Source organism: Octodon degus, unplaced genomic scaffold (assembly GCF_000260255.1).
Source record: "Octodon degus isolate 3935 unplaced genomic scaffold, OctDeg1.0 scaffold00039, whole genome shotgun sequence".
Lineage (NCBI taxonomy): Eukaryota > Metazoa > Chordata > Mammalia > Rodentia > Octodontidae > Octodon > Octodon degus.
In genome coordinates this window covers 14,103,075-14,113,762 of record NW_004524615.1, presented here as the reverse complement: position 1 = coordinate 14,113,762, position 10,688 = coordinate 14,103,075, and the positions used below count along the sequence as shown (strand labels likewise).

Here is a 10,688-nt window from a genome sequence, read left to right as displayed (position 1 = left end):
GCCCGTCGGCCTGCGCCTCGCCCTGCTGCCGCGGCCCCGCGGGCTGCCCCGTCGCGACCCCCGGATCTGTCTCCCACCCCCACTGCTCTGTCCCTCCCCGCCCGATCCCTGCCGGGGAAGCGTGTGTCACGCCTGTCGCCGCCTGTAGGCTTTTTTTCTTGTTTCCATTTCGCCCTCTGTAGTTCCAACATCTAGAAGCCGGTTCCCCTCTCCCCGCCCACTCCACCCCCAAACCTCACCCCAGTTTGTAAAGTTGACTTTTAGGCTTTCTTCCGAAGCAGCTTCCACCGTACACTGCTCTGCGTTCAGACAAATTTTCTTTGATCTCTAGAGATTTGTGATCCCATAAATGGGATGTCCTGGGACTTCCATTGCCTAACTGGGCCAGTACCATATGTCTTAAGTTTTCAATTTTATTAAATCTAACCCAATTTTTTTTTTTTTTTCCTGTCTGTCTCTCCCTCATACAATGCGAGAAATTATTTGGGATATATGCGGGCCAGCAGGAGACACACCTGGTTCAAAAGACTGACATCACATTGTCAGTGTTGAGAGCACAATCTAGATGAGATAGTGATCTCCAGGAAGAGGGAAAACTTTCCAGGACTAGACAGTCAAGCTTCACTATATTTGGAGTTCTTTGCCACCATTGAAAACCTTTGTAAGATTCTTTGAAGGATGTTCAGATTTCTACACAGCAAAAATTTATTTGACATATAGGTAGTGAAATCAAGGGTCCTCTTTTGGATTCACTGATCCTAAAGAACTCTTAGTTGTCTTTTAAGCCACAGTGGTGGTAATACAGGCTTTGAATGGATGGAGGATAGGCTGGCATTGCAGGATATGAGGTCGTTATTCTAGAAACTCAGTCCTGTAGGAAGACACTTTGAACTATTAAAACTTCATCCTAATGATTTTTTTGTTCATTTATTGCACATGTGATGCATGTTGGGGGTGGGAAATGGGAACAGGGGACATAGTTTTTAACCCATTCTCCAAAAGTAACCACTTTTAAATGGTGAATTTTCTGCAAGCATGCATTATATATGTATTCTACCTGAAGGTTTACAATATACATTATCTTGCAACTTATATCTTTCACTTTATTTCATATTGCTGCAGTTTTTTTTAAAGCAGCCAGAGATTGTAGTTTATATAGATAAGGTGTATTACTTATTTAAGTGTCTCCCTATCAGTGGATAATTAAGTTTTCTAGTGTCCGTCTTACTCTTAAGAAATAATACTGTACCTAGAAGTACATCTAAACCTGTTTTTGCATATTTTGTGAGGTTTATTTGCAGAATATGTTAAAAACGTTTGTGTTTAGAATTAGGGTGCATGTATTACATGGAAAAGAGGGAGAAGCACTCGGGGTATGATGATGCTAAAAAATCCTCTGGTGCTTTCTGCTCACTCGAGAGATAATTTCTCACCAAAGTAAATTCTTACTACCAACCCATAATAGAAATTTCTGTGTGCTGCGCTGCAGAACAGCATTGTAATTAGTAAGCTAGTTTAATTCCCCCTCTTCCCTCCACTTGCTTAAGTCGCTATTGTCAAGCCTAGTGGGGAATCTCTCTTCTATTGAACTAAATACCAGTGTCTGGTTCAGCTTGAATTCCAATTGGTGCCTGTTGTAAATCTTTTATCACTTACATCACTTTGGGGATAGTTAGCAGTATTCAGCACATTTTCTTATAAAGAACAGTTGGAAGAAAGTACTGTTATTCTCTTAGTCTCTGTAAGTACTGTGATGCAGAATTTTACATTTGACAAAAAGTGAATACTAGGACACAATTCTGTGGCGCCTTTGTAATACAGTACTGCGTTGGTCCAGGAATAGATTTTAGGAAAGCAAAGTATCTTTTTCTTTCTCTTTCTTTCTTTTTTTATTAAGATCAGAATATATTTATTGGGGGAAAGAAAGCTTCTGCCCAAGAGAGGGACAGAAGGGGACCCAAGCAGGTTGTCCCTGGAAAACAAACTATCTTCCTCAGTACCTTTTGGGGGGGGAGCAAATAAGCTTTTCACAAGTTATCTAAATAAAATTGAGGGCTGGAGAGACAGCACAGTGACATAAGTGCCTGCCTGGCAAGCATATGGTCCTGAGTTTGATCCCCAGTGCCAAAAATTAATTAATTAATTAATTAAAATAAAATGATATTGAGTATTCTGTCTGATAAACCAAATATAAACTTCTCCTTAAACTAAAGAATTGGCAAGGGCTCAGTAAATATCTTTGTAATTTACTCAGTCAAAATAAAAATACTTAGTTGACACATAAATACCAAACTGGTGACCAAAGTGACCTGTATCCAGATAAAAGGTCAAATACAACAAGAAGCTTTATTTTATTGTTAGTTGAAGTTATTGAAGGGCTTTAAAACTTAGTTTTCAAACTTTTTCCATTGTGTGTGACTTGTTAGGTTTTGTATTTGTTTTTTAAATTTGCAAAACTCCTTTTCATTTGGCCTTGTTTGCATTTTTGTTTTGTTGTTGTTACTGTTATTCCGTACCGGGGATCAAACTCAGCACCTTGCACTTGCCAGGCAAGTGCTCAGGCCACTGAACTAGCTCCCCAGCCCTTTTAGCCTTGTTTTGTATTTGATGAGATATTCTTTGAGGATTTGAGGGTGGGAGTAGGATCAAACCTTGGGCCTTGTGCAGGCCCTCTCCTCCTGAGCTGCATCCCCAGCCCTGTTCCTTACATTTTTTTTTTTTTTGCGGAACCAGGAATTGAACTCAGACCCTTGCGCTTGCCAGGCAAGCGCTTATTCTACTGAGCCATCTCCCTGGCCCTGTTCCTTACATTTTGGGGGCATTTTTTTTGTTTTTGTTTTTGCTTTTAATAATTTCTTTTTATTATTTATTTATTTATTTATTTGGTACAGGGTCTTGCTGTGCAGCTCAGACTCATAATGATCTCCTGTCCTAGGCTCACCAGCAATGGGATTACAGCGCCTGGTTTCATTGGCCAGTTTAGTGCAGGACCAGCATAGCGTGTGGTACCAGGGATCCAAACCGGGTCTTCTCATACCTGCTAGGCAGGCTCTTGGACAGCAGAACTATCTCCCGGCCCTGTTTCTTAGGTTTAAAGAAATGATTTGAATACCTTTAAGTCTCAAATAACATGAATGAATAAATAAATAATTGACAGTTCACAGTTGAATATCCATGTTGATTATGACTTGGAGATTTTTTGGGGGTTTTTTTTTTGATCTAGGAATCAAACTCAGGACCTCACATTTGCCAGGCAGGCACTGTGCTGCTGAGCTATATTCCTGGCCCATGACTGGAGATTTTTACATGACATGAGCTTAAGTATTTTGTTAATCATCTGCATAGATTTTGTATTCTTAATATTTCCCATACAGACTTGGCTCTTTATTGGTTCTAATACAGAAAGAACCTCCTTGTTGAGATGTCCACTAAAAGAGGGTAATGTACTGAAAATATGCCTGCTTATTGAGGGACTGAGCAAGGTGTTCATGAGATAAAAATTGACCCCTTTTCTATTTTCTCAGGCAAGACAGGGTCACTGTAAACATTTATGGAATGAAAGAGCTGAGTATTCACTAGCATTTTTCCTTTGTAGTGGATGTAGAGAGGAAAAATCTTAGCATTGTGTGACTGTACCTGATAAAATCAAATAGAAATGAAACTTCCTTGCCACAACCCTGAACACTCACTGAACATACCTGCATTAGTACTAGGAATAGTCTTAGAAATAGTCCTTGCAGTACTTGCTGTATTCTAGTGTGCTAGTTACTTGGGCCCTGAAGAAGAGCTACTGTACCTACCTCTGTGGAACCTAGTCTGTTAGGCTAAGCAAAAGTTATACATCAGGTTCTAAGGCTATGCTCTTTTTGCACAGCCTTCATCCTTGACCACTCTCGTGGCTGGATTTGGGTTGTTGCTCTGGAATACTTCCAGAGACCCTCTCTTAGGAGTCAGATCCCACATTAAACTCTTCCACCACTGGCTTCGGATTTGTTACAGAATAATGTGGAATATGTGACTGTATATGTAAGTTTCTACCACAGTAAACGTAGTCATACTAGGGTCCCTCTGGAGCAGAAATACTGATCCTCAAAATTGATAGCAGGTTTCCTGAGAGTGATGGCCAAGTGGAGAGTTTTTTTTCAGAAACCGGAAATGTAATTGTTGACCATTTACAGCATCCACGTTGTGTCTGGGGCTCTGCCAGGCACAAGGAATCAAGAGAGTTTTATTACACTGTAATTGTACTGTGAAAGACTTTTGAGACGGGATCTTGCTGTGTAGCTGAAGGTGGCCTTAAACTGATAGCAGTTCTCCTGCCTCAGCCTCCCAAATGCTGGAGTTACAAGCATGTGCCATCACACCTGGTATGCAAGACTGTTTCAATGAAAAGTTTTACTAGTTTTTGGGTCATTTTGGTAAAAAGTGGAGAGTCTCAAGGGTTATACCCACTTTTTCAATCAGTTTATAAATATCTTTCCATAATCTAGTGAATTCATACCATTTTCTTAGCTGTGGTTACCTTTTGGCATGGGTGTTTGTTTGTTTGTTTGTTTTGCAGTTCCAGGAATCAGACTCTGGACCTTACCCTTGCAGGGCGGGTGCTTAGGCCTCTTAGCTAGCCGTCTCCCTAGGCCAGCATGGTTTTTAATATTGTTGACCTGAATGCTTTTTATTAGAGTGGTACTTGAGGTTATCAGAGGATTTTTAAATTCTCCTTGCCCTCCCAAATCTATCCTTCCCAAGACTGAATTATTGTTGAGAAGCTTGGAAACTGCATAGTGCTGCATAAGTAGAGGTGTATGATTGAGTACAGTAGGCCCCCTGGGATGAAACCCAGAGCTTTCTGCTCTAGATACATCTGGAATACAGTTGACCTGAGGAGACCAGAATTGTGGAGTACATTACCCTCGATCTCAGCAAGTCATATACAAGGTGTAAGCTTTTATGTCTGTCAATATTTCAGAGATACCAGCAAACACTTGGAAGGTATGAGGTGGATGTGTGTTTTAAGGAGCCTGGCTTTTCTTCCCTCATCACTTTTGTCCAGAGAAACTAGGAAGTGATACAGTTGTATGGCAGTGCTTTAACTCAGACTGCTAAGAAATTAATATTACCTACATTAGACTCTAAGTGGGTAGGCAAGAATGGATTATTGTTTATTTACTAAGGAATTTTAGGGAAGATAGATGTGCTTAAATTGATTTCTTTTGCACAGTAAAAGACTGCCATTGTTAGAACTTTTGCACATGCACATCAATCTGTATAATTTCAGCTTGCTTTATAACCAGCATGTACTAGATGTACTAGTTGGATCTTGATTTTGGATCCTTTCTGATAATGTCTTTTAATTAATGTCAACATTTTATTAACAAATATGTTCAGATTTTATATTATTGCTGGAAAAAGAAAAAGAGTTCTAAGTCACAAACCTTTTTGTTAATAGATCCAGAAATACTAAAAAGTCTTGATGTTGGACATCGTAGCACATACCTGTAGTCCCAGCACTTGGGAGGCTGAGGCAGGAGGATTGCTGCAAGTTTGAAGCCAGCCTGAGCTACATAGTGGGTTCTTACCTGGGAAAAAAAGTCGCTTGGACAGAACATGGTTACATATACCTCTAATCCTGTCCCTGGCAGAGGCAAAACCTTAGAGGATCACAAGTCTCAGCCCAGCAGGGATGACTTGGTGAGACTTGTCTCAGAAAAAAGCTTTAAAAGGAGCTGGGGCTGTGTGAGGGCCTCAGTGGATTCAACCTGATACCACAAGTTAATTAATAAAAATGTTTTTTGAACAGAATTTCAGTCTATCTATATAATAAGGCTTTAGAATAATCCTTGCTTGAAAAAAAATACAGCCTAAGAACTTGCTAATCAATCTGAGGTCCTTCCTCCACTGGGGGTGGAGGTGGGGGTGGGCTTCAGCTGATTCCACAGCAAGGGGCCTGGCAGATGCTGAAGAAGCGTGTAGTTTCCTGAACTATAAGGTGATTGGTATGAAATGAGGACTTAGTAGCTCAGGCCCAATTTGACCATTTTTTTGCCCGGAATTTTATTACCCAAGGAACATAAATTGAGAAAATACACAGACACCTGGAGAAATTGACTGCTTCCCATCCTTTCACTTGTTTGCTCTTGACGTTTTCTAACATATTTTCACGTTTAATTTTATTTTCCACATAGGAAACCTATGAGAATATCCCAGGCCAGTCCAAGATCACATTCCTCTTACAAGCCATCAGGAACACAACAGCTGCTGAGGAGGTACTACCTTAATATTTGAGAACGTTACAATCTTACGAAACCTGTTAGGGTGCTTAGATGATGGTTAGCACGTGTAACGAGAATTATTTACTTCTTGGGGGGGATACCAGGGATCGAACTCAGGGCTTAAATTTGCCAGGCAGGTGCTTATGCCACTGAGATAGCTTCCCGGCTCTGAGAATTATTTACTACCTAAATGTTAGTTACAATTTTGAATTGATTTGCCAAAAGCTGTCTGTGAGCTATGGTGTAATTCTTTGAAGTAAATCTCTATGATGAGAATTTCCTTCTTCCACTTAAGGTGATACCTTCAGAGTAGAAAAAGTTAATGGTTTTATGAATAATTCCATCAAAACTATTAAATCTCAATGATTTCTGCATCTGTAGTGTTTTCTTGCCCTGAGACCATTATTCAGGAAAAAATTCATTCATTGAATATCTTAATGTTTCAAATATTTTGAGAAATCTTTTATCTATAAAATTTTATGGGTACAACCATCTGTAGAAGAAACATATACTAAAGATAGGCATAGGAACAGACACCCTTTCTAGAATTTTTTTGACATCACAGTTTTTAGCAAACTACCTGGGATACTAAATACAAACAAGCTTGCATTTTAAAAATCTTTTTCCCGGGGGGCCTGCCCATTAGCTCAGTTGTTTAAGTGCCTGCTTAAACAAAGCAGTCAGGCTCAAGATGCTCTGATTCGAACCCAGTTTCTCACAGGAAACCAGAAATGCCTTCAAGGAATCTTCAGGCCACCAAAAAAAAAAAAACAACAAAAACTTCTGCCACTGGGGCCAGGGAGATAGCTCTGTAGAATAAGCACTTGCCTGGCAAGCACAAGGCCCTGAATTCAATCCCCAGTTCTGAAAAAAATTTAAAAAATACCTTTTTCCCTCTGACAGAATACCTGTGTGCTGGGGTTTTATAGTTTTTTACTGTCTCTGCATTTAAAAGTCAACTTTCTTTTCTCTCTTTCCATAAATTAATATTCTTTTTTTCCATAAATTAATATTCTTATAAGTACTGAATGGTATGGCGTATTGCTTTACTTTTGGAAAAGGTGTTCAGATAACGGCTAGTATAGCCAGCTTATCTGTCTTTACCTCACAGTCTTTTTGGATTTTCTTTTTGGTGGTGGTGATGGTAGGGTCCTGGGAAGCCACCTCAGGACCTCATGCCTGCCAGGCGGGCACTTGTGCCACTGAGCTATGTCCCTGGTTATCCTTCCTCTGAAACATAGCCTTTGGGTTTTGCAGAATAAGATTCCTGTTACTAAGAACCACACTCTATAATTCTCATGGTAGTTTAGTACCTGGTGGAAGCAAAGTCAGCCGGGCTGGCCATCTCATGCTCACTGTAGCATTTAGCAGAATGAGCCGGGCGTGGTGGCTCTTAGCAGAATGAGCCGGGCGTGGTGGCCCGTGCCTCCAGCATTCAGAAGGCCAAGGCGGGAGGACTGCCTTGAGGCCAGCCTGAATACTGTAACTGTCCCCCAAGAGGCAGTATTAAAACCTGTATTAAACTTTACTTAAATCTTCATTTAGGATTTATTTTTTATTTATTTATTTATTTATTTAGTGTGTGTGTGTGTGTGGCCAGCTCAGCCCACCAGGGGGCGGGGCTGGCTGGCATGTGGTGCTGGGGGATTGAACCACGGTCCCTGTGCTTTGCCAAGCTTGTTCCAAGTAGGTGCTTTAGACCACTGAGCCATCTCACCAGCCCCTTCATTTAGGATTTAGATGGTAGCTATAAATTAGCCGCAACATCTCGATTGTGGCTTCATTATTTTGGAGAAGTGTGCGTGTGTGTGCATGCATGCTTGTGTGCGTGCGTGTGCGCATTGCATACCGTTTTTAAAGCACTTACAAGAATTCTAACCATTTTGATGGGGGGGGGGCAGAACCGGGGATTGAACTCAGGCCCTTGCGCTGGTCAGGGAAATGCTTATTCTACTAAGCCATCTCCCCGGCCCATCTCCCCGGCCCTTGAATTATTTCTAACTAGAACATATGTTAATTATTTGCAAGTTTGTTATCTACCATATATAACTCAATAAAAAGGCAATATAATGGAGAAAAAAATGGCAGGTTTTATTTGTATAACTTTTTTATTGATCATAGTTCCAAAGTAATTAGTAAGAGTAACAACAACCCTGAAAAAAATGAGAGAAGGAAAAATAAAAGAGGGCTATTGGCTTAACAGCTGAAATGCCATTTGTCTCAACTTTTCTTTAGATAACCTCAAGGAAAGTCATACCTAACTCATGCATATATGGTGCACACACTTAAACATGGGAAGCTAAGTGTACACATTGAGCTTGATTCTTACTGTTCAGGTATTGGTAACCTTTTTGTGGTTGTTTTGAGACATGGTTTTACTGTGTAGTGTAGGTTGGCCTTGATCTCACTATGTAGTCCAGACTGGCCTTACTCCTGGCCATCCTCTTGCCTCCACCTCCAGAGTACTAGGATTATAGGTATGCGCCACCATGCCTGGCAGTAGTAGCACCTTGCAGTGTTTGCTTACATGAGCGAAACATAAAGATAAACAGCATCCTAGTATTTGATCTGAGAAGCTAATGCAAATGGGCAGTTATATATAACGAGAGGGCGGGGGAGGAGTCTACAGCATAGACGCTTCTCTTGTAGAATGAGAACCAGATGAGTACGTAGAAAGCATTGCAGAGTTTGCACTTTAAGATTTATTTTTCTGGTAAAGAATGTATTAAGGGGCCAAGGAGATGGCTCAGTGGAATAAGTGCTTCCCTGGCAAGCGCAAAGGCCTGAGTTCAATCCCCGGTTCCGCAAAAAAAAAAAAAACCAAACATAATATATTAAGAGTGGGGATTGAAAACAGTTTATCCTTAGGGCCAGCCAGATAGCTCAGTGGACTAAAGCACCTGCTTAGGCAGGCAGGCACAGGGACCAGAGTTGCATGCCCAGCTGCCCTGACGGCCCTGCCCCAGGGCGTATTGAGAGGAGATTGAGACTGTGCACACTCCTGTAATCCTAGCACTTGGGAGGCTGCAAACAGCCTTTCACTACAAGTCTGATCTGTGTGGTGAGGCCCTGTAGACCCTGTACTAAAATACATTAAAAAAAGAGAGAAAAAAAGTTTATCTTTGCTATGATGTTCTATCAGAATTCTGTGTTTAGTTTTTCTCACCTGTAAGTAAAAATGGCTCATTGTATGTAATATTTCTATTATGATAGACTTATATGCCTAGAATGTCACATTTCACATTCTTTTTTAATGAAATAGTTGCTGTAGAAATAAAGTAGAAAACTAGAACAGTGAAGGACATCAGTGAGAGCCTGAGTCTAGTTTGGTGGCAGTGTCCTCTCTAGTAACACGCGAAGTTATCTATTTATAGGCGAGACAAATGGCTGCTGTTCTCCTCCGGCGCCTTTTGTCCTCTGCATTCGATGAAGTCTACCCAGCTCTTCCCTCGGACGTGCAGACTGCCATCAAGAGTGAACTGCTAGTGATTATCCAGATGGAAACACAGTCCAGCATGAGGAAGAAAATTTGTGACATTGCTGCAGAGCTGGCCAGGAATTTAATAGGTGTGTATGCAAGTAGATTTCGTGTTTGGAGGGAAGGAGGGATAGAGCCTTTCCCTCTTTTTTAATCGATTCTTCTAGAGGACGATTTGTGGGTATCTCAGTACTATTCATTCTGTTCAAAATGAATGAGATTATGCATGCAGCATTTAAAGCCAAAGATTACAGAGGTTTAGGAAATTTAATCACATCTACCTGTTGGTATTCACAACTTCCATAGGAAAAAATAATTTTGTAATTCAGTTGCAAGCTGTTACATTGCTCTTTAATCTGTACAGTTTTAGAAGTAAAGGCTACCAAATGGTATAATTTACTTTGTAGATTAAACTTTTCACTTGAAGTAGACATCGGTATACTCGGAGTGCTTTTGCTATTGTATATACACACATTGATAAATTATACACATACAGTGTTAACGCTTTATATATGATAGCCTGTAAAATGCCCTGAAATAGTTTTAAAGAATGAGATAAAAGGAAAGTATTTTCTGAAATGCAGTTTTCCAACAGTAAAAGCCTTTCAGTCAACTAAAAATATTAATAATTAATTTTGATTGCATGTGATTTTGGGGGGGTAGGTTGTGCATACTGAGCACACCTTGTACCACAGCTGAGTCCCGTCTTTCCTTTTTTATATTTTATTTTTTTCTTAGATTTTATTGGTCCATTTTAGGTATACATAGCCTCCGTTTTCTTAAACAGGGATTCCTAGGTGTGAATATAACCATTTTTCATTGAGAAAATCGTTGAGTGGCTGAAAGCGTGCTTCATGAAGACAGTGACTGATGGCAGAGTGTTGCTGGTGTCTGTGTGCATCATGGCGCCTTTAGTACCAGCCAATAATGCCGAAGTTCTT

The 10,688-nt window shown here is 40.4% G+C and overlaps 1 protein-coding gene across 1 annotated transcript in view; it reads left to right on the top strand.

Moving 5' to 3' along the window:
- The first annotated feature begins 6,186 nt into the window (after nt 1-6,186).
- The window catches only part of Ipo5 (importin 5), a 43,940-nt gene continuing 39,438 nt past the window's right edge, over nt 6,187-10,688 (top strand). Inside the window, exons 1-2 of the mRNA XM_023715196.1 lie at nt 6,187-6,263; nt 9,644-9,836. Coding sequence (XP_023570964.1) covers nt 9,653-9,836 — 184 coding nt within the window. The 5' untranslated portion in view covers nt 6,187-6,263; nt 9,644-9,652. The remainder of the gene's footprint in view (nt 6,264-9,643; nt 9,837-10,688) is intronic.